Consider the following 22559-nt stretch of genomic DNA (forward strand, 5'->3'; position numbering starts at 1 on the left):
ATCAGGTTTTAGAACATCCTCCCGATAGAAAGGAGACCAGAATTGAATGCAATATTCCAAACGTGGCCTAACTAATGTCCTGTAAAGCCGCAACATGACCTCCTAGCTCTTGTACTCAATACTCTGACCAATAAAGGAAAGCATCCCAAACACCTTCTCATTATCCTATCTCTACTTTCAAGGAGCTATGAACCTGCACTCCAAGGTTTCTTTGTTCAGCAACACTCCCTAGAACCTTACCATTAAGTGTGTAAATCCTGCTTTCCCAAAGTGCAGCACCTTGCATTTATCTAAATTAAACTCCATCTGCCACTCCTCAGCCCATTGGCCCATCGGAGCAAGATCCCATTGTAATCTGAGGTAACCTTCTTCACTGTCCACTACACCTCCAATTTTGGTGTCATCTGCAAATTTACTATCTCTTATGCTCACATCCAAATCATTTATATAAATGAAGAAAAGTAGTGGACCCAGCACCTTGTTCCAGGTATTTCATACTCCACCTACCCTCTAGTCACTGGATCTGCAATGGTGAGCCAGGCCCACTGGAAGTTGTGATCCAGTGTCGTGGTGCACATGATTCCTTCTTTACGCTCAGGATCTCCTTTGCAATTTATGGCTCACTGCATTGCTGGCCCTGGATCAGCAACCTGCTTCTCATTTTCCACAGACGAGTATAGGTAGCTTAATATTGCCTCTCTCAAATTCCCTCATCAGCAACCATTGCTGCCTGCTTCATAGCAAAGGTAAAATTAACATAAACTGGTTAGGCTTAATTACAACTACAATATTAGGAATCAGGTGTATCTCAATTTGGACTTCGCGTAAGACTATTTTGCTACCCGAACGCTGTAATATTGTCAGGTTGGGCAGTGTAAATGCAACTTCAACTTTAACTCTTTCAGAACCATTCCCTCATAAACATTCCATCTCTTCAAAGTCTGGCTCGCTCACCTTCAGATCTGCTTTTGTCACCCATCTCCTTCAAAAACTTATGATCTCTCTTGTCCATGTACTGCTGTCTCAATGCTGTTCGATTCCACCCTAGGACAGTTGCACATTCTCACTGTGTCTGCGTGAGCTTCTTCTGATGTTCCAGTTTCCTACCACAGTCGAACATGTGCAGATTTGGTGGTCTGGCTATGCTAAATTGCCCATTGTGTCCAGGGACACGCAGGCTAGGTGAGTTAGCCATGGGAACTGCAGGATGACAGGGATGGTGTCTACGTCTCTTTGGAAGCTCGGTGTAGATTCGATGGACTGAATAGCCTGCTTCGACACTGTAGGGATTCTATGCAAACTACACAATATCTTCCACCTCTCACTTTTCTCTGAGCCTGCTGTCAGTGCTAATTGTTTTGGTTAGCTGTCCCAATACTTCATTATGTGGTTCCATATTAAGTTTTGTTTGAACAATTGTTTTGAAGCTTCTTGATGCATTTCACTACATTGAAGTCATTAATCAAATGCAAATTGTTTATAATTATAAGCAAGATTTTCAAAACTTTTCAGCAAGAATGAACTCCCTAACTTCCTTTTAAACAGTGCTGTAAGCCAAGCCCTTGAAAGAGTTATCCAATTAGTCCCGTCCTCCTATATTTTTCCCGAAACTAATAACTATTTTTAAAAGTTATTATTGATACGCTTCTATTATCCTTTTCAGGGTTTTTAAAGCGTTGATTTTTAAAACTGTATCCTCATTTTCCCCCTTTGCTTTTCTTCACCCTCATTCTTTGTTCTATGATTAAAGAAACGGGTTCTCCTTCAAAATTTACTTGAATTACTCGATAGTCCGACATCTCGGTTTAACACCTCATGAGAAGGATGATACCTCTCACAAGGCAATAATTCTTCAGCACTCCAACGTCAATGCGCGGACACCAATAAACCGCACAGCTAGTATGTTGGAATCACTTCTCACAAATGTTCATACCACACACAATTATCGAGTGCTCCAGGCCAGGTGATTAAGGTACTCAGTGGTACATTGCAACATATCCTTATAAGTACTTGACATATCAAAAATGCACCAATCAGGTGTTGCAATTTCCTATTATTTTGAGTGTGTCTAACATTACCAACGATGCGTAGTGAGGGCGGAAGCAGTTCTGAGTTCCAGCATCGAATAATTCACCTATAAGGTCACCCATGACGAAGTACCTTAGGTGTGTGGAAAAAAATTGAGAATATCTCCCAAATTCTGGCACCTAAAAGAATCCAATATTGCGGCAAAATTAAAACAACAAAAGCTGAAGGTTCTAGTCATTTTGCCTTACAATGGTTATTAACAATAGTTGGTCTTCCACTGGAAGTGATAGACTGCAAACTAATCCCAATCCACAGTGAGTAATTTTAAAAATATAACATTCTCTCATAACAACCCTAATCCTCCCCAAACCTGATACAATTCCACGTGCCGGAAAGACCCGCTTCCTGGCTCATTGTTCACACGCTCCGCCCCATCCACCGAAGGGAGACGGTGTGCGCATGCGCTTGAACGCACCTCGTCCCGAGAGATGCGTGAGAGCGCGAGCGAAGGAGAGCCTGCAAGCCATTCTCGCGCGTGCGCCTTACTTTTCCAACCCCCTCAGATACCCATTGAGAAAAAAAAAGGCAAGGCGCGTCTGCAAATGGTCAAAGTCGGAGCGCTGTGAGAAGCGCGTGCGCGCTCGGCGGTCTCTCCCGCCCCCCCCCCAACCCTCTCTGTCAACGTCACGGCCCGAGCAGTGTGAGCTCGAGCGCTGGGATCGCGTCGGTTGGAAATCGAAGCTGAACTTTTCAACAGAGCGTTGTCTCTGCGCGCACACGTCGACCGACACAAACTAACTGTCTATCCAAGTACCGATGTGAAGAAGAAAACCCAAAACTAGCATCGCGGAGAAGGGGATTTCTGCCCGTTATCGGGAAAAAAAAAGTGGGAGTTAACGATGCCGGACCAAATCACAGTGTTGGAATTCGTGACCGTGACGAACGAGGACTACAAATCTCCAACTACCTCCAGCTTCACCACCAAAATGAGTCAGTGCAAGAACACGGTGGCTGCCTTGGAAGAGGTAGGTGCAGTCCTACTTCTCCCAAAAAAAAATAAATGAGCGATCGGTCGAGGAGCTGGTAAGCGTTCGCCGCCAGCCTTCGTCTCTCTCTCTCTCTCTCCCTTCCCTCCGCCCTCCCCGTCATTTCACTCCCAAATCCGATTTGTTTCAAAGGAATCCAGCTCCAGAGTCTGGCTGTGGGCAGTCAAACGCTAACCCGTGCCAATGTTACACTGACAATCGGTCTTGGGAACCTGAGGGGGAACAATCTGAGAGGGGGAGAAGCTGGTAGTGGGCAGGAATTAACATTACTAGGGACAACAATGCTTTGGAAATGGGGCATCGGACAAGGATGGAGGTGATCGCAGCACACTCTTAGTTCAGTTATTTCTGCTGATTTGGGCAATTGTGCTTTTTTTGCTCGAGACCCCGTGCAAACCGTGGTACTGGCATTACTCAGGTTATATTATCTCCATTTTATTAAACATGATTAAAATGAAACTTTGCAGCCAGCCGTGAGATTTACAAAACGTGTTTTCTTTGAGAAACGTACTGTAATCTCTTATTAAAGCAGTATATTTTTGGAGAGTTGTTTATTGATGCTTTGCATCGGTCGCCAAGTATACACTAATAAAACTGTGCTCTTACTGAACCTGCAATGAAAGCCAAGCTCTCAAATAGCGCAGTATTTACGTCTTAAGCAACGAAATGTTTCCAAGAAGGAAATATAATTTTCGTGGTTTGGGTATATTTGCTGATGTGTTGTTATCGGTGATTACATTAGTTGTCTGATCATAGTTTGGCAGGCAAAACAATTTTGCAGTCTCTAATCGGTACAAAAACAAAAGCGCCTGACAGGATGAAACTGGTCTTTGTTCAGACAAATATCTGCCTGGCTAAAAATATGTATTTTGAAAGGGATTTATGATTAACACGATATAGGTTGGGATGAGCACATTTACAGCTGCATTTACTGGTGTATGGTATATTGCATATTAGAGTATATGTGAATAGTATGAGAAAGTGGTATTGTATTTCCATCATTTAGTCTGATGGATCGTTTTTTATAACTTCAGTCAAGATTGTTGCGTAGAACTGAATTTAAATTACATAAATGTTTGACAGCTGAGTGTTAAAAACCAGTTTAATGTAAAGCAATTCCTTAAATTACTCTCATGTTTTTAACAGATTCAATTTTGATGTTCAAACAGCAGTTGAGCTTTATATATGCTGTACCATCAGACTTGGCACTTGTTCTGCCATTACAATGGAAATGGAAATCATTGAAGCAACATCTGCTTGGTCTGAAAAAACAAGTCTGCTTGTGTTTGCAAACATCTTGCAGTAACACAATCACTGCCTTGCAATTAATAGAAGCCAATTCTGTTTGTTTAGCATCACCTATAAACATGTTGATTTCTTGTGTGTTGCAATTACATAGTAAATAATTTCTCTTTAATACATAGGATCTATTTGCTAAAAATCACACAACACTAGGTTACAGTCCAATAGTTTTATTTGTAAGCACTAGCCTTCGGAGCACCGCTCCTTCATCAGACAACCACCTGATGAAGGAGCAGTGCTCCGAAAGCTAATTCCTCCAAATAAAACTGTCAGACTATAACCTGGTGTTGTGTGATTTTTAACTTTGTCCACCCCAGTCCAACACTGGCACCTCCACATCATGGGGACCTATTTGCTATAAGAGTGAGTGCAAAGGTTCACCAGATTGATTGCTGAGATAGCAGGATTGTCATATGAGGGAAGGTTGGCTGGGCTAGTTCTGTATCCACTGGAATTTAGGAAAATGCGAGGGGTTCCCATTGAAGTCTTGCATTCTGACATGAATGCACAGACTAGGATACAAGGATATTGTTTCCCTTGTTTTGAGGATTTAGAACAATGGATCATGGTCTCAGGATATGGGATGGGCCATTAAAGACTGCTGAAGGTAAATTTCTTCACTGAGGCTGGTAACCGCAGAAGGCCGTGGGGGTGAGGTCACTGAACATCTTTAAGAAAGAGACTGCTAGATATTAAGGGGTATGGAGTGAGAGCAGGTGTGTGGTTTTGAGATATAGCCATGTTCCTCAGTGTCAGATCCCAAGTATGGTTGCAAGTTGAAATTTAAGTCTTGAGCTCTGATACAGTTGTGGCAGTGATGGACATCCAGACGAGTCATGACAGCTGTGCTCCACCTGTAACAAGCCTCTGTCATCACAGTTATCCTCCTCCCCAATGCCCACATTCAGCTCTCATTAAGAGGTCACAACAGTTTTCTAATCTTGAAATTTGGGTTACTGTGGGAAAAGATTTGGGAAGCACAGATCAAGGATCACCATAACCAAATTGAATGATGCAGCAGGTCTATTGGATTGCATGGTCTACTTTCAATGCTATATTCTACGTCTTTCTGGTATTTTATTGTGTAAAGTCAATGTGTACCTCACAGTGAAAACTTAAGTAATAAATTACTTGTGGAAAACATTTTAGGTTTTATGTATTTGTTACATAGTGCTATGTTACATTTGGTTTATACTAAGTAAAGAATTGTGCACATTGCAAATTAGCCAAGATTTTTGAAGTTATTTTGAAGTAAATTTCAGTCATGCATTTAAAGAAAAATTAGTTGTGTACCTTGTCCATTTCATTAAATTACATCCTAGAACAATAAACTACTAACTGTTATACAGGAGAAACATATACCACAATAAAATTAATAGTGCAAATGATTGACATAGAAAACTCTTTACAGCCTTGGGTTTTCTGTGCATCACGTTAGCGTATGAGTGATTTATTCTGTATCACAGTGTTATTTTTGTTTTCACAGTCTGTTTTTGAAAATGCCATTGATAGTAAACCTAGGACAGGCATAGTGCAAAACAAATACCGAATTTCAGTGGAAGTGTGTACTGTTCAGTGTAAGAGTTAAATAATGTGAATTAGCCCAACTCCATAAATTATGAAAGAGATATTATGTGATTTTAAACCTGCTGAGAAAAAATGTGACTGAGCCAGAAATATATTTTAGTGGTCCTCCCTTTTTATGGGGAATTTTTATAAGTTTTATAATTCAAAGTGACACTTCCATGCACCAAATGCTCCTTCATTTCCTTCCAGGTATTCCTTTGCACCACAAATATAATCAGCTGTCAAAGCTTTTGCTTTATAGAATATTGGGAATTATCTTTGTGTTACTGACTGACAAAAATAGTTTTGTGTAATTCATTGCTCACCTATTTGAGTTTACTACTTATAATTTTAAAACACGTTATAAATATTATAAATAACATTATTCAAATTATGTCAAATTGATGGGTTTGGTTGTGTAATTGATTTAGTATTTGAATAGTCACTTATAATGCACTGAACTGTATACAGTGGTTAACATTGTTATTTATAGATCATATTTGTACGATTGACAGTCTACTGTTCCATATGGAAATATGTATAAATTACATCATATGGTGCATAATTATATTAGCTGCTGTATTCTTAGTATTATAATAGAATAGATTTGGAAGATGCAAGAAGGGAGAGTATATATAAATACCAATATGGGTTTTCTATGTAGAATGAAATGGCCGGTTGCTGAAATCTGTAGGATTGTATAAACAGACTTTGGAGAACTTTGACCAGACAAATGCAACACTTTGTTTCATATTAACTTGTGTTTTCTTATTTACTGATGTTTCTAAATGAAGAGAAGAAGCAGAATTTTATTTTAAAAACATGTTTTTTACATGGTGTATCAATGAACAGGCAGCTGTTTGCGACAGAGTAGAAAAATTACAGTAATTAAGGGTTTTTTTCTAAAATCACATATTTTTATTTTCCTCTGCCCAAATTTTATGATCTGGGTACAAACTTTTCAGCAGTCTTGAAGTGTATTTTAATGTGTTTTGAGCCATTTAGACTACTTGATTTGTATATTTGATTTGATATTTAATTTTTATAGTAAGTTTTTAACTGAAATACATGGACTCTGAAAGAATCCCTTTGTAATGATTCCCACCAAATAGCTAGGTGTAAACCTTTCATAATTCCTAAGTGCACTTGGTTGAATTTTTCTGCTTTTAAAATAGAAGACTGGAGTTTGTGGTCTGTAGTGACCCAATGGCACCCTGATATAACATTGAAGTAAACTACCCACAAAGATCTAGCGATCTCTGCAGATTTCCCCTTCCCCAACATCAATTTGCTGTCAAAGTCTGTAGTTTTCCAGGCCTCCAAGGAAAGTGATGTTGTTAAGCAAATATTCTTGTAAGTTGCTTCACTTCTTAATTTCCAAATTTGACAATTGATGAATTAAATGCGATAACATTTGACACTAACTTATCATATAAATATGGAACTTCTTAATGTTTAGCAGAATCTATTTCTGAGAAATCATCAAATAGAAAATTATCTTTTTGGGGACAGTTTAGCAGTAAGAACTTTAATATACAGTTAAAATGTGGTTACACCTTGTCAACAAGATGCAAGATTTTTTTTAAGCGTATTTATAGCAAGACCAAAAGCATGAGTGAGAGTGGAATGATTTCTATTTTGATTACAATATAATGAAGGAGATATGGGTTCTCAACCGGTCACCTTGTGATTTCTACATTTCCACAACTGCACATGTACAGTCCCTGGAATTTACTGTCAGTTTCAGAAATATTTGTGAAGAACACAGTTTCATAAACCGATTTAAAATAGTACAAGTAGGCCATTTGACCCCTTTTACCTGTTTGTCATTCATAAAGATTATGGCTGATCTGTTAGTGTTTCAAATTCTGCGTAACCATCTGTCCCTTGATTCTTGTTAGGCAAAGGAATTGGTCCTTCTTTGAGGAATTAGAGGAGGTGTAAGTCAAGTTAGAGAACAAAAGGAAGATCTATGCACGAAGCAGAGGCATGATAAAGTTACTCAATGAGTCTTTTGACAGCATTTTCTTCCTTTCTAAAAGCAGTTGCAAAGTCATAGCGAAAAACCTGGTGGTCGATATATCAATGTTGGCTGCAACCAAGATTTTAAATTCTTTGTAGGCATGTGCGCATACACCAAATCACACTTCAATCAAAAAATAGTACAAGCCAATTATAAATTTTCTGGAGTGAAAGAAAGGCATATGTTACTGCAACTTGTTATGCCTTGTCCACTGGAAATAACCCATATATGCTTCCAGTTAGCTTGTCAATCTCCTGTCCATCCCAATATGATGCTCTCTCAAATGAGAACAGAAACTTAACACATTTATCCAGAGTTAACTTTGAAGTTTTATTTGCTCTTAAAACATTCTGTATTTTATGATTGCATTAGGTTATTTCATTTTAATGTTTCATTCCAACTTTCAAAATAGCATCTGGTTGCTTTGTGTGCAAGACAATTAATTGACCAGAGCTGAAAAATGTGTTGCTGGAAAAGAGCAGCAGGTCAGGCAGCATCCAAGGAGCAGGAGAATCAACGTTTCGGGCATAAGCCCTTCTTCAGGAATGGAAGGGCTTATGCCCGACACGTCGATTCTCCTACTCCTTGGATGCTGCCTGACCTGCTGCGCTTTTCCAGCAACACATTTTTCAGTTCTGATCTCCAGCATCTGCAGTCCTCACTTTCTCCTAATTAATTGACCAGTCAAACTTCACTGACAGGTGGCATGGTGGCCCAGTGGCCCAGTGGTTAGCACTGCTGCTTCTCAGCGCCAGGGATCCGGGTTCGATTCCACTCTCAGGTGACTGTCTGTATGGTGTTTGCATATTCTCTCCCTGCCTGCATGTGTTTCCTCTGGGTGCTCCAGTTTCCTCCCACCATCCAAAGATGTGCGGGTTAGGTGAATTGGCCATGCTAAATTACCCATAATGTTCAGGGATGTGTAGGTTAGGTGCGTTAGTCAGGGGAAATGTAGAATAATGGGATAGGGGAATGGGTCAGGGTGGGATACTCTTCGGAGTGTCAGTGTGGACTTGTTGGGCCAAATAGCCTGTTTACACACTGTAGGGATTCTATGGTATGATATGTTCTCTCTCACTTACAGATATAACATCATCTTTCAAAGTTGACTTACATACAGTTAATTAGGGGAGGAGTAACACACTATAAATTTAATCCAATTCAACACCTGTATTGATCAGTTGCTCTTCAAAACTCCTAACAAGTTTAGAATTCTAAGTGCTGTCTCCAAGTGCTTTTTCAGCTGAAATCCACAAGAACAAATCTGGTTAACCCTTTGGAGATTATACAACTTTAATTTCTCCAACTGTTTAGTTTATTCATTTATTTTCAAGATTATTGGGAGCCACCGGAAGTTTACCTTCTTAACGTCAGCTTCTAGTTCAGCTCTGAGCCTGTTACGTCCTTTATTTCATTGTGTAACCTATTCAAACTACAGTCTCTACTTCATTTTCTGTCTTTAGGGGCTACTACCCTTACAGTATTTCAGGCTCTTCCTCTGGTATGTGATCTTTTTCAGACACTAGTCACTTCTGGATTCACAATTTTCCTGTTCCATGGATCATCTTGACCATCAGCTTGAAGTTTGAACTAATAGTTATATTTGCCTGTATCTTTTCTCACATGTCATGTAATTACCATATTCTTCTATACGTAAAGCCTCTTTGGAATATATGCCACTCTTGCACTCAACCCAAATTATCATTATTAAGAGTATCAATTCTACCTTGGCTCAACAAGGTCACCAGCGTGTAATTATATTCTGCTGTCAGCCCTGGGTAGTTCATAAACATGGCAGAAATGCTGTGATATCTGTACATTAGTAAGGCAGGAAGAACAGCATTCTCATGTTTCCAGAGACCGTTATCCAGGAAAGTTATTGCAGACAGGGTGTCTAGTGGTGAACCACTGCCTCAGTGACATTCCTGGCATGTGGTTATTTGTATGTGTGAGTCCTTGTTTAGTTAAAATGTTTTTTTTAAATCAATGAGCTGCAGCATTCGTGGTAAATGAAGGGCTTTTGCCCAAAATGTCGATTTTCCTGCTCCTCGATGCCGCCTGACCTGCTGTGCTTTTCCAGCACCCCTCTAATCTAGACTGCAACATTCATGACCTCAGTCAGAATTCTACCCCCTTCATAACCAGGAGAGGACCGTGACAACAGGGATTGGCTGTCAGGGTGAAGATTTGCATCAGCGCAGTCTCCACTACCAGAAAGAGGACCTCAACAAGACATCCTCTGAGGACAAGGAGTCACCTGCACTGAAGAGCAGACTGTTGTGGGCCTTGTATCAAGAAGTGCTTTCAAATCTTGGCAAAGGTCATCGCCAACTGGGTCAGGTCTGCTCAGGGATCGGTGATCCACCCTGACCAAACCTGTGTTGTACCGGGCAGGAAGATCGCTGAGAGTCTCACACTCCTCAGGGATATGACCACCTACGTGCAGGACAGGGGGTTGGACACCTGGACCAGGAGAAAGCCTTTGACAAGACATCACATATGTATACGAGAGATGTTCTGTCCAAAATGGGCTTTGGGGAGGGAATCTGCAATTGGATCAGACTGCTCTACATCAACATTGTCAGTGCAGTCTCAATCAATGTGTGGGAAACAGATAGCTTCCCAGTCAGATCTGGAGTCAGGCAGGGCTGTCCTCTCTCTCCTGCCTTGTTTGTGTGCTGAATAGCGCCACTTGCTGAGACCATCAGGAAGGATGCGAACCTGAGAGGAGTAATTATTCCTGGCAGCGGGGGCCTACAGGTTAAGGCCTCCCTGTACATGGATGACGTCACCGTTTTCTGCTCGGATTCGCTGTCCATGCACAGACTCGTGCATATGTGACCAGTTCGAACGGGTCTCGGGGGCCAAGGTCAACCGAAGCTAGAGCGAGGCCATGCTCTTCGGGAACTGGGCCGACCAATCCTCGATCCCCTTCATCGTCAAGACTGACCACCTGAAAGTGCTGGATATTTGGTTCGGAGGGGCTGTGGAACGTGCGCCAAGGCTTGGGAGGAGCAGATCAAGAAAGTGAGACAGAAACTGGGCAGATGGAAGCTACGGTCGCTCTTCATCGTGGGAAAAATCGTGGTCATCAGGTGTGAGGTACTGTCAGTGTTGTTATATGTGGCACAGGTCTGACCTATTCCCAGAACCTGTGCTGTCGCAGTCACCTGGGCCATCTTCCATTTTGTATGGAGATCAAAGATGGCCAGGGTCTGAAGGGACTCAATGTACAAAGCTCTGGGCAACAGGGGAAAAAACACACTAAATGCTGTCCTCACCCTGATGGCCACCTTTGTGTGTGGCTGCAGCAATCTGTGCGTGGATCACTGGTACCCCAACACCAAGTGTCACTACGTACTGAGGTTCTCCCTGTCCCCAGTGTTGCGAAGGATGGACCTGTCCTCGCTGCTGCGGAACGCTCCAAGTAATTGGACCGTTCCGTATCACCTGTCCTTCGTGGAGAAATGTATGAAGAAAAACACCTTTGATCACAAATCCATCAGGAAGTGGTCAGCACGTAGTGTGCTTGAGACCCTCCGGGAAAAGGAGAGGGCGGATCCTGTCGAGTGGTTCCCTGGGCAGACTGTCAAAGCCATTTGGCAGAATGCCTCATCGCCAGAACTTTCCAATAAGCACCAAGACATGGCTTGGCTGGTGGTGAGAAGGGCTCTGCCTGTGAGATCCTTCATGCACACCCGGACTTTCTGCCGCACCGCATGTTGCCCTTGAAGCGGTTGTGGAGGAAATGAGACTGTCACATTCCTCCTTCTGGAATATGCCTAGGCAAAGGAAGTTTGGAGACGAATGCAGTGGTTTGTCGAGGTTCATTCTGAGCAGCTCAGTGACGCGGGACTCCGTGCTCTATGGTCTGTTCCCTGGGAAGCACACCAAGACGAACATCTGGAGGATCATCAACTCGGTGAAAGATACTCTTTGGGGTCTGTCCGAAACCTATTGATCTTCCAGCTGAAGGAGCTAACCCCGACTGAGTGTTGCGGACTGGCACATTCCAAGGTCCAGGACTATGTGTTGAGGGACGCGCTGAAACTTGGGACTGCTGCCGCCAAAGCGTGGTGGGGAAAGACCACCTTGTAACGTCTGCCTGCCAAAGGACAGGGGGCCCACACAGTAAGTGGGCTCCACTGACGCCTCTGCTAAATATATGGATAGTAAATGTACAGACCCGTACATATGAATGATTACTCGATCTCTGTATGCAAAGAAATGGAATGTTTACGTATGTATGGCATGACCAATTGTACAGATCATCAAATATTTTTATGAATAAAGTATATTTTTGAGGGAGCAGTGGGTACCTGACACACGCAGGGCAGCCGAATCTGCGGGAGGTCAGGCCACATGGCGGCGGACTGTAAGGTCACAATCTGTCCGAACTGCAAGCAGGAGCATCACCCAACCAAGGAATGCAAAAAGGCCAAGAACTGTATTCTATGCAGCAAGGCGGGCCACATGTACAAGATGAGAGGCCGCCACCTACGCACAGATGGCCAGAGGTGGAATGCAAAAGACCAGCAAGGGAACGGTGTCTGGTGGCACCCAGAAGGAAGGAGAGGCTGGAGTGGAGCAGATGGCAGCCAGCCTGGAGGTAGAGCAGCCGATCCAAGCTCCTACAGGACAGACGGAGGCAATGGAAGAGGAGGGAACCAAGGAGGCAGAGGAATGGATTCCTGTAAAAAAAAAGGAAAAGAAAAACGCACCAGGCCACCAAAACCTCCCAGCAAAGGGGGAAACGGCAGCTGCAGGGTGAGGATACAGACAGCTCTTCGGATGGTGAAGACTGGCGCAACAAGGGTCGTCACCAGAGCAAGAGACAGAGCACCGCGGGGAGAAAGGAGGGCAGCACCTCCCAAACAGGAAACGACGAACCCTCAGAGGTGACTGGTAAAGACCACCTCCCACCAGGTGAAAACCAGGATGTACCCACCACCCTGCAGCTCCAGGTAACTGGGAGCAGCAATCCTCTGACAGCCCTGCTGTCAGACATAGAACTGTGCTATGCGAACACTGGTCCCGGCCCGATGACACCAGAGCGGAGAAAATGCCACAGCGTGGAGCCGGACAGCTACCTCAGCCCTGCGAGAATCCAGCAGTTCGCGTTCACCACGGGGATGCAGACAGCAACCCCAGAGAGGCAGGACCAGAGGCAAATGGACAATGGTAACCTCATAAACTGTTAAAATGATAAAAATTTCAAGTATTAATGTGCGTAGCATTAAATCTGCTATGTGATGTGTTTCTATGTTGACCTTCCTCGCCAACGTTAAAGCCGACATCCAGTTTCTGCAAGAATGTGGGATACCACACCTCAGTAGTTACAGGAGACGGTTGAGCTTGTGGGCCCATGGGCCATCAGTATGGTCAGGGGACAATGATAACCGCTCCTCAGGCTTGGGTATCCTGTTGCGAGATGGCAATTTCACCATCTCCGAGGTTAAGGAGGTGGTGGGTGGGAGCCGCCTCGTCACTGACGTCATATACAGGAATGCTTCCCTGAGACTAATTAACATGTACGCCTCAGCCGGTAACAGTGAACGGTTGGCCGTCCTGCACAGCTTCCACTGTTGCTAGCTACCTCCAGGCTGGTCATTCTGGCCGGAGACTTCAACTGTATCATTGATGGAGATGGACGATCTGGTGGGGGTGGCAGTAAACTGGACGTCACGTCCAGAGTCCTGATGGAAACGGTCAAAGAAGCTAAACTGCACGACATCTTCAGCACCCCTGCAGATGGAGCGCAGCGTAGATACATCTGGTCATGGGCAAACGGGTCTATCCACTCAAGGATAGATTACCTGTTTGTGTCCCGAACGTTCTCTGTCAGATCCACCGATGTCAAGCCGGTGTTCTTCTCTGATCACTGCCTCCTGCTGTCCAACTGTCACCTATAGGATGAGCAGCAGGCTGGTAAGGAACGTGGAAGATGAACACAAAGATGTTGACCCCAGGAAACATTGAGGCACTCGAGGGATTACGCAGGTTGGAGAACCGTGAAGCCCCTCTTTGAGTTTTCAGCAGACTAGTGGGAAACAGTAAAAGGGAACATCATGAGGTTCTTCATCCTCCAAGGTGTTCAGGAGGTGAGAGAAAGAGACGAGCAAAACTGTCACAATTCCAGGAAAGAATGCAGAACCTGCTCCTGCTGCAGACAATAGGGGTCGATGTCACGGAGGACCTCCAGGAGGTGAAGGGCCAGCAAGCCTCGCTGTTTGCCTCGGAGGCCTCCAAGATAATCTTCAGTTCCAGGGTCCATTCCGTGTAACAGGACGAGACGTGCTCACATTTCTTCTTCCAGAAGGTGCACAAAGAGAGCTCCATGCTCAACAGTCTGAAGGAAGAAGATGGTTTGGTAATGTCATCTCAGGCTGACATCACGAGGATCAGCAAATCCTTCTGTGCCAGTCTGTATGACTCAAAGCCAACTGACAGCGCGGGCCTCCCAGTCGTTCCTGTCCTCTATCACGGAGGTCTTGGACGACAGAACACGGGAGAGTCTGGACCAGCCGTTATCTCTGGATGAGTTGACCAAGGCCCTCGAGTCCTTCGAAAACAAAACTCCCGGAAGTGACTGCTTGCCAGTCGAGCTCTATTCTGTTCTTGGGACTTGATTGGCCAGGACCTGCTGGAGGTGTATGTCGGTATGCTTCTGGCAGGTACCATGAGGAAAGGTATCATCACCCTCATCTACAAGTGGAAGCGAGAGAGGGAGGAAATTAGAAATTGGAGACCAAACTCACTACTAAATGTGGATTACAAAATCTTGTCAAAGGTCATCGCCAACACCTGCCTCATCAGCCTGGACCAGCAGAAAGCCTTTGACAGGATATTGCATATGTATATGAGGGATGTTCTCTCCAAAATGGGCTTTGGGGAGGGAATCTGCAATTGGGTCAGACTGCTCTACACCACCATTGTCAGTACAGTCTCAATCAATGGGTGAGAATCAGATAGCTTCCCAGTCAGATCTGGAATCAGGCAGGGCTGTCCTCTCTCTCCTGCCTTGTTTGTGTGCTGCATAAAGCCATTTGCCAAGTCCATCAGGAAGGATGCGAGCCTGAGAGGGGTGACTATTCCTGGCAGCGGGGGCCTACAGGTTAAGGCCTCCCTGTACATGGATGACGTCGCCGCTTTCTGCTCGCATCCGCTGTCCGTGCACAGACTCATGTGCCTATGTGACCAGTTCAAACGGGCCTCGGGGCCAAGGTAAACCGAGGCAAGAGCGAGGCTATGCTCTTTGGGACCTGGGCCGACAAACCCTCGATCCCCTTCACCGTCAGGACCGCCCACCTGAAGGTGCTGGGTATTTGGTTCGGAGGGGCTGGGGCCTGTGCCAAGACTTGGGAGAAGTGGATCAGGAAAGCGAGGCAGAAACTAGGCAGCTGGGACCAAAGGTCGCTCTCCATCGCGGGGAAAAATACCTGGTCATCAGGTGTGAGGTACTGTCAGTGTTGTTATATGTGGCACAGGTCTGGCCTATTCCCAGAACCTGTGTCGCTGCAGTCACCCGGGCCGTCTTCCACTTTATGTGGAGATCAAAGATGGACCGGGTCCAATGGGACAGCATATATAATGATCAGGGCAGCGGGGGGAGAAAACACGCCCAATGCCACTTTCATCCTGATGGCCACCTTTGTGTGTGGCTGCATCAAACTGTGCTTGGATCCCCAGTACGCCAAGTGTCAGTACATACTGAGGTTCTACCTGTCCCCAGTGTTGCGAAGGATGGGCTTGGCCTCACTGCTGCGGAACATTCCAAGTAGTTGGACCATTCCACATCATCCGTACTTCGTGGAGAAATTTATGAAGAAAAATACCTTTGACCACCAGTCCATCAGGAAGTGGTCAGCACATAGTGTCCTTGAGACCCTTCAAGTAAAGGAGAGGGCGGATCCTATTGAGCAGTTCCCTGGGCAGACTGTCAAAGTCATTTGACAGAATGCCTCATCGCCAGAACTCTCAAACAAGCACCAAGACATGGCTTGGCTGGTGGCGAGAAGGGCTCTGCTGGTGAGATCCTTTATGCACGCCCGGACTCTCTACCCCATTGCACGCTACCCTCGAAGTAGCTGTGGAGGGGACGAGACTGTCACACACCTCCTTCTGGAATGTGCCTATGCAAAGGAAGTCTGGAGTCGAGTGCAGTGGTGTTTGTCGAGGTTCATCCCGAGCAGCTTTGTGACGCGGGACTCCGTGCTCTACGGTCTGTTCCCCAGCACGCACACCGAGACAAACATCAACTGTGCCTGGAGGATCATCAACTCGGTTAAACGTGCTCTTTGGTCTGCCCGAAACCTGTTGATCCTCCAACTGAAGGAGCTGACCCTGACTGAGTGTTGCAGAATGGCACATTACAAGATCTAGGACTACGTGCTGAGGGAGGCGCTGAAGCTTGGGGCAGCTGCTGCCCAGGCGTGGTGGGCAAAGATCACCGTAGAAGGTCTGCCTGCCTAAGAACAGGGGGCCCACTCAGTAATTGAGCTCCGCTGACGCCTCAGCAGAATATCTGGATAGTCAATGTACAGATTTGTACATACAAATGATTAATTCCGATCTCTATGTAAAGAAATGGAATGTATACGTATGTATGGCATCACCAATTGTATAGATATCAAAATATTTTTATGAATAAAGTATATTTTTGAAATTAAAATAACAAAAAAAAGGGGCTAAAAGGTGTGCTATGGCAAAATTTGTTGGTAGCAGAGTATGAAGTAAGGCTTTGTCTCGACAGGCTTTGGAGAGTACTGGCTAAGGTAAAAGCTTCTTTTAACATTTCTTTTTAGTTTACAGCAGTTAAGTTGGCAGTTAGTTTCTCCTGCTGGATGTGGGAGTTCAGGGAGACTTCCATTGTCCATGATGACTACACCTGTGGGAAGTGTACCCAGCGACAGCTCCTAGGAGATCACGTTAGGGAGCTGGAGCTGGGTGCCCTCAGGATCATCTGAGATGCGGAGTGCTTCACAAATTAGAGTTTTAGTGAGGTCACACCTAAGGTGCAGGCAGAGAGTAGCTGGGTGACCACCAGGAAAGGCAAAGGGAATAGGCAGAGGGTGCAGGAATCCCCTGTGGCCATACCTCTCAAAAACAAATATGCTGTTTTGGATACTGTTGCGGGTGGAGCGAAAATGACTGTTCAGGGGAAAGCAGCAGTAGCCATGTTGGTGGCACTACGACTGGCTATGAGGCACAGCAAGAAAGGGTAAAGCTAAACAGGACCTTAGTGATAGGAGACTCAATAGTTCAGGGGACAGATGGGAGATTCTATGACTGCAAACGGGAATCCAGGATGATGTGTTGTCTCCCTGGTGCCAAGGTCTAGGATGTCTCAGAGTGGCTGCAGAACATTCTCGATGGGGAGGATGAGCAGCCAGAAGTCATTGTGCACATTGGCTCAAATTACATCAGTTGAAATAGGGATCAAGTCTTGCAGAATGATTATAGGGAGCTAGAAAGAAAGTTTAAAAACCAGCACCTCTTTGAGGATAATCTCCAGATTACACCTAGTGCCACATGGTTGTGTGGGTAAGAACAGGAGGATATGGCAGATGAATGTGTGGCAAAAAAATTGGTGCGTGGGCAGGAATTCAGACATTTAGATCATTGGGATCATTTCTTGGGCAGCATTGACCTGTTCAAGAGGGACAGGTTGCACCTGAACTGGAGGGAGACCAGTGTCTTAGCGGCCAGGTTTGCTAGTGCTGCAATAGAGGGGGTTTAAACTGGATTGGCAGGAAGTGGGATACTCAACAACAGGGAGGCACGTGTGAGACTCTAAGGAGATGCAGTAGTCAGAAATTGGAAGTTGAAGAGACAGGTCAGGCTGGAACACAACAGGAATGCCTGTTGGATTAAATTGCACCTATTTCAATGTAAGAGGGCTGATTGGTAAGGCCAATGAACTCCAGGTGTGGATAGGTATGTGGGATTGAGATATTATAGCCATTATAGAAACATGGCTAAGGGAGGGACAGAACTGGCAGCTTAATGTACAAGGATGCAGGTGCTTTGGGCAGAGCAGTGGTGGTGGAAGGAAGGGAGGGGGAGTTGCATTTTTGATTAAGGTGAGTATCACAGCAGTAGTCAGAAATGAAATAACTGAAGAATCATCCAAAGATGTTTTGTGAGCAGAATTAAGAAATAAGAAGGGGATGGTGATGTTATTGGGGTTGTTCTATAGGCTCCCAAATTGTCAACAGGAATTAGAGGAACAAATATGCAGGAACTCTGGGGAGATGTGCAGGAGCAATAGGGTTGTCATAGTAGGGGATTTTAATTTTCCTAACATAGACCGGGACTGCCAGAGCGTTAAGGGCTCAGATGGGGTGGAACCTTTTAAGTAATTCAGGAAAGTTTCCTCAAGCAGTACATAATGTTCTACATGGGAAGAGGCAAAAGTCGACCAACTCTTGGGAAACAGGGTAAGACAAGTGACTGAGGTGACAGTGGTGGAGTAACGTCGGACCAGTGACCACAGTTCTAGCAAGTGGGAGGCCTTTAAAAATGGGATAGCTAGAGTTCAAGGTCTACATGTTCCTGTGAAGGTGAAGGGCATGAATAGGGAATCCTGGATGACAAGAGATATTGAGAACTTTGACCAGAAAAAAGGAGGAGGCACGGCTCAGGTACAAGCAGCTGGAATCAAGGGAATCCTTGGTACGCAGGGAATACAGGAATTTACTGAAGAAGGAAATCAGGAGAATGAAAAGGAGGCACGAGATGGCCTTGGCTGAGAGGATTGGGGTAAATCCAAAGAGGTTCTTTAAGTATATTAAAGGAAAAAGAAGAACTCGAGAGAGAATAGGTCCCCTCAAGGACCAAAGTGGGCATGTATGTATGTGTAGAACCACAGGAGATGGGTGAGGTTCTCCATGAGTATTGCTCTTGTGTTTACCATGGAGAAAGACATGAAGACTGGGGAGCTTGGGGTAGTTTGTGGTGATATCTTGAGGACAGTCCATATCACAGTAGAGGAGGTGTTGGATGTATTTGAATATATAAAGGTGGATAAATCTCCTGGTCCTGACCAGATATATACAAGAATACCGAGAGGCTGGAGAAGAAATTGTGGGGCCCCTGACTGACATTTTTGCATCGTTGTTAGCCAAAGGTGAGGTCCCGGAAGGCTGGAGGTAGCGAATATTGTGCCATTATTGAAGAGGGGCTGCAAAGAAAAACTGGGGAACTACAGACCAGTAAGCTTAATATCTGTGATGGGTAAGTTACTAGAGAAGATTCTGAGGAATAAGATATACAGAAGAACCTCAATTATCCAAATATCAATTATCCGAATTATCTCTTTGGATTTCAGTAAGGCATTTGATAAGGTTCCACATGGTTGGCTGCTCTGAAAGGTTAGATCACATGGAATCCACGGTAAGCAGACAAATTGGATACAAAATTGACTTGATGGTCAGAAGCAGAGGGTAATAGTGGAAGAATGCTTGTCAAAGCTGGAGGCATGTGACTAGTGAATGCCTCAGAGGTCGGTGCTGGGCCCATTACTGTTTGTTATCTATATGAATGATTTGGATGATAACGTACAAGGCATGGTTAGTTTGTTTGCTAATGATGTTAAAATAGGTGGTATTGTGGACAGTGAGGAAGGTTATCAGAAATCGCACCAGGACTTTGATCAGTTGGGAAGTGGGCCACATGGGGTTTAATATAGATAAGTGTGACGTCTTGCATTTTGGAAAGTCAAATCAAGGTTTCATGGTGAATGGTAGGGCCTTAGGGTGTGTAGTAGAACAGAGGGATCTTGGAGTTCTGGTTCACAGTTCTCTGAAAGTGGGGTTACAGGTAGACAGGGCAGTGAAGAAGGCTTTTGGCACACTGGCCTTCATCAGTCAGGGCATTAAATATAGAAGTTGAGAAGTTAGGTTGCAGTTTCCAGGATGTTGGTGAGGCTGCACTTGGAGTATTGTGTTCAGTTTTGGTCACCTTGTTATAGGAATGGTGTTATTACACTGGAAAGCATGCAGAAGAACTTTGAGGATGTTGCCTGGACTTAATGGTCTGAGTTATAGGTAGAAGTTGCACAAGCTTGGAACTTTTTTCTTTAGAGCGTAGGAGACTGAAGGGGGGATCTTATTGAAGTGTAAAAGATCATTGGAAGTGTGGATTGGGTGAATACACTCAATCTTTTTCCCAGGGTTGGGGAATCGAGGGTGAGAGGGCATCAGTTTAAGGTTAGAGGGGAAAGAATAGAAGGGAACCTGAGGGGTAACGTTTTTAGACAGAGAGTGGTACGCATTGGAATGAGCTGCCAGTGGAAGTGGTTGAGGTGGGAACATTAACAACACTTAAAAGGCACTTGGAAAAACACATGGATAGGAAAGGGTTTAGAAATATGAGCTGAAAATGTATCGCTGGAAAAGCGCAGCAGGTCAGGCAGCATCCAAGGAGCAGGAGCCCTTCTTCCTGCGCTTTTCCAGCAACACATTTTCAGCTCTGATCTCCAGCATCTGCGGTCCTTACTTTCTTTTACAAGTATATGAGCCAAGTGTAGGGAAATGAGGTTCGCATGTATGGATGCTTTGGTCGGCATGGACCAGTTTGGTCCATTCTATAAACTCTATGACTCTGAATTCATCACCATCCTACCACTCAATGTTGTACTTCAAATTATGGTGCACATCACATGTGGCAATATTCTACCATAAGTATATGTGTAAGACATGTTAAAGATGCCCTAAAGCATGACAGCTGCTCAAAATATCAAAATGTTTTACAGATATAAGCCTCCTAGAATCTAAGAGCTTTTGGGGGGTTTACCCAATGCATCTACTATCTGTACTGCCCTGCTACCAATTCTTTTAAGACCTGAGGAAGCAGGTCATTTGATCTTGGGAACTTGTCTGTCTTTGGGCTCAATTATTTTCCTATTCGTTTCTCTGGTGATGCTGATTGTTTGAAATTTGTGTGTCCTCCCTTTTACCTCTTGATTTTTCAATTATCTTTTGGGAAGTTTTCCAAGTCTTCTGCTATGAAGATAGGCACAAAATACCTGCATAACCAGTTCTCATTTTCTGTATTCAGTTACCTAGTCTTGCTCTTTAGAGGACCAACAATGGCTATAGTTGCTCTTTCACTATTCAAATGCTAATAGAAATTCTTGTCCTTTTATATTGCGAGCTAATTATCTCTCATGTCCTGCTTTCTGTATCTCATTATTTTTTAAAGTCATTCTTTGTTGGTTCTTAAAATCTGTACAATTTTCAGATTTACCATTAATCTTTTTGGATTTGGATAGTGTCATTTCAATTTAATTCTATCTTTAACTATCTTATTTAGTCATGGATGATGCATCCTTCTCAAAAACATTTTGTTTTTCCCTTGGATAAATCTTTCTTGAGAATTATGTAATATCGCCTGAAAAGTCTGCCACTGGAATTTCACTGTCCTACTTTTTAAACTTGCTGTTTTCCAGTTCACATTAACCAGTTCTACCTAAATGCATATTCTCTCCCTTCCTTTTACACTCTGGTAACCGTTAAACAATTTGCTGCCCTGCTCTATTATCTCTTTTTCACTTTATTTTATCATTTCTCTCCTCATTTTATCTTCTCCCCTCCGTCACCAACCATTATTCATTTTAAAGCCTCCTGTAACTCCTATGAGTGAGTGAGTAAGGCCCATTTCAGTAATGGTTGACCATCGATTGCATCTTTATTGTTCTGGCTTGTTGCTTCAGAGAAGCACAATCACTTGTGACTGAAAAGACCAATACTGGACCAGTCCTGGTCGCTGAGGTCACATCTGTATGTGGTCATTGATCTGCTCGAGCTGCTGCACTCCTTCCTGCATGCCCGCTTGTCTGCTGCAGCACTCATCAGCTGCTTTTCCCCTGTTTTAAGGTGTTGGTTCAGGGTGCTTCTCAACTTGTGCGGTCTGCTGCAAGCCTTTCCCAGGGTGCCATTTTTGGAATATTGCATGCAATTCTGGTCTCTTTCCTATGGGAATCTTGAAAGGGTTCAGAAAAGATTTACAAGGATGTTGCCAGGGTTTGAGCGATAGGGCGAGGTTGAACAAGCTGGGGCTGTTTTCCCTGGAGTGTCGAAGGCTGAGGCGTGACTGTATAGAGGTTTATAAAATTATGAGGGGCATGGATAGGATAAGTAGACAAGGTCTTTTCCCTGGGGTGGGAGAGTCCAGAACTAGAGGGCATAGGTTTAGGGTGAGAGGGGAAAGATATAAAAGAAACCTAAGGTGCAACATTTTCACGTAGAGGGTATGGAATGAGCTGCCAGAGAAAGTGGTGGAGGCTAGTACATTTGCAACATTTAAAAGGCATCTGGGTACGTGTATGAATAGAAAGGGTTTGGAGGGATATGGACTAGGTGCTGGCAGGTGGGACTAGATTGGGTTGGGATATCTAGTCGGCATGGACGAGTTGGACCGAAGGGTCTGTTTCCATCTGTACATCTCTTTGACTCTGACTCTGTAATGACATCAAGCACCTTCATGTCCCTCATGCAGACGTCCTTGTAGCACAGCTGGGGACGCCCAGTGGGTCTCTTCCCGAATGCAAGCTCTCCATAGAGGATATCCTTTGCATGCTGTGGATGTGGCAC

At 44.3% G+C, this 22559-nt stretch overlaps 1 protein-coding gene across 1 annotated transcript in view; it reads left to right on the forward strand.

The window, feature by feature from the left end:
* Positions 1 to 2689: 2689 nt before the first annotated feature.
* Positions 2690 to 22559, forward strand: part of asap2a (ArfGAP with SH3 domain, ankyrin repeat and PH domain 2a) — a 195080-nt gene continuing 175210 nt past the window's right edge. The window contains exon 1 of the mRNA XM_072561420.1: positions 2690 to 3053. Coding sequence (XP_072417521.1) covers positions 2928 to 3053 — 126 coding nt within the window. The 5' untranslated portion in view covers positions 2690 to 2927. The remainder of the gene's footprint in view (positions 3054 to 22559) is intronic.

The sequence above is a fragment of the Chiloscyllium punctatum genome, chromosome 3 (genome assembly GCF_047496795.1).
Source record: "Chiloscyllium punctatum isolate Juve2018m chromosome 3, sChiPun1.3, whole genome shotgun sequence".
NCBI classification, from domain to species: Eukaryota; Metazoa; Chordata; class Chondrichthyes; order Orectolobiformes; family Hemiscylliidae; genus Chiloscyllium; species Chiloscyllium punctatum.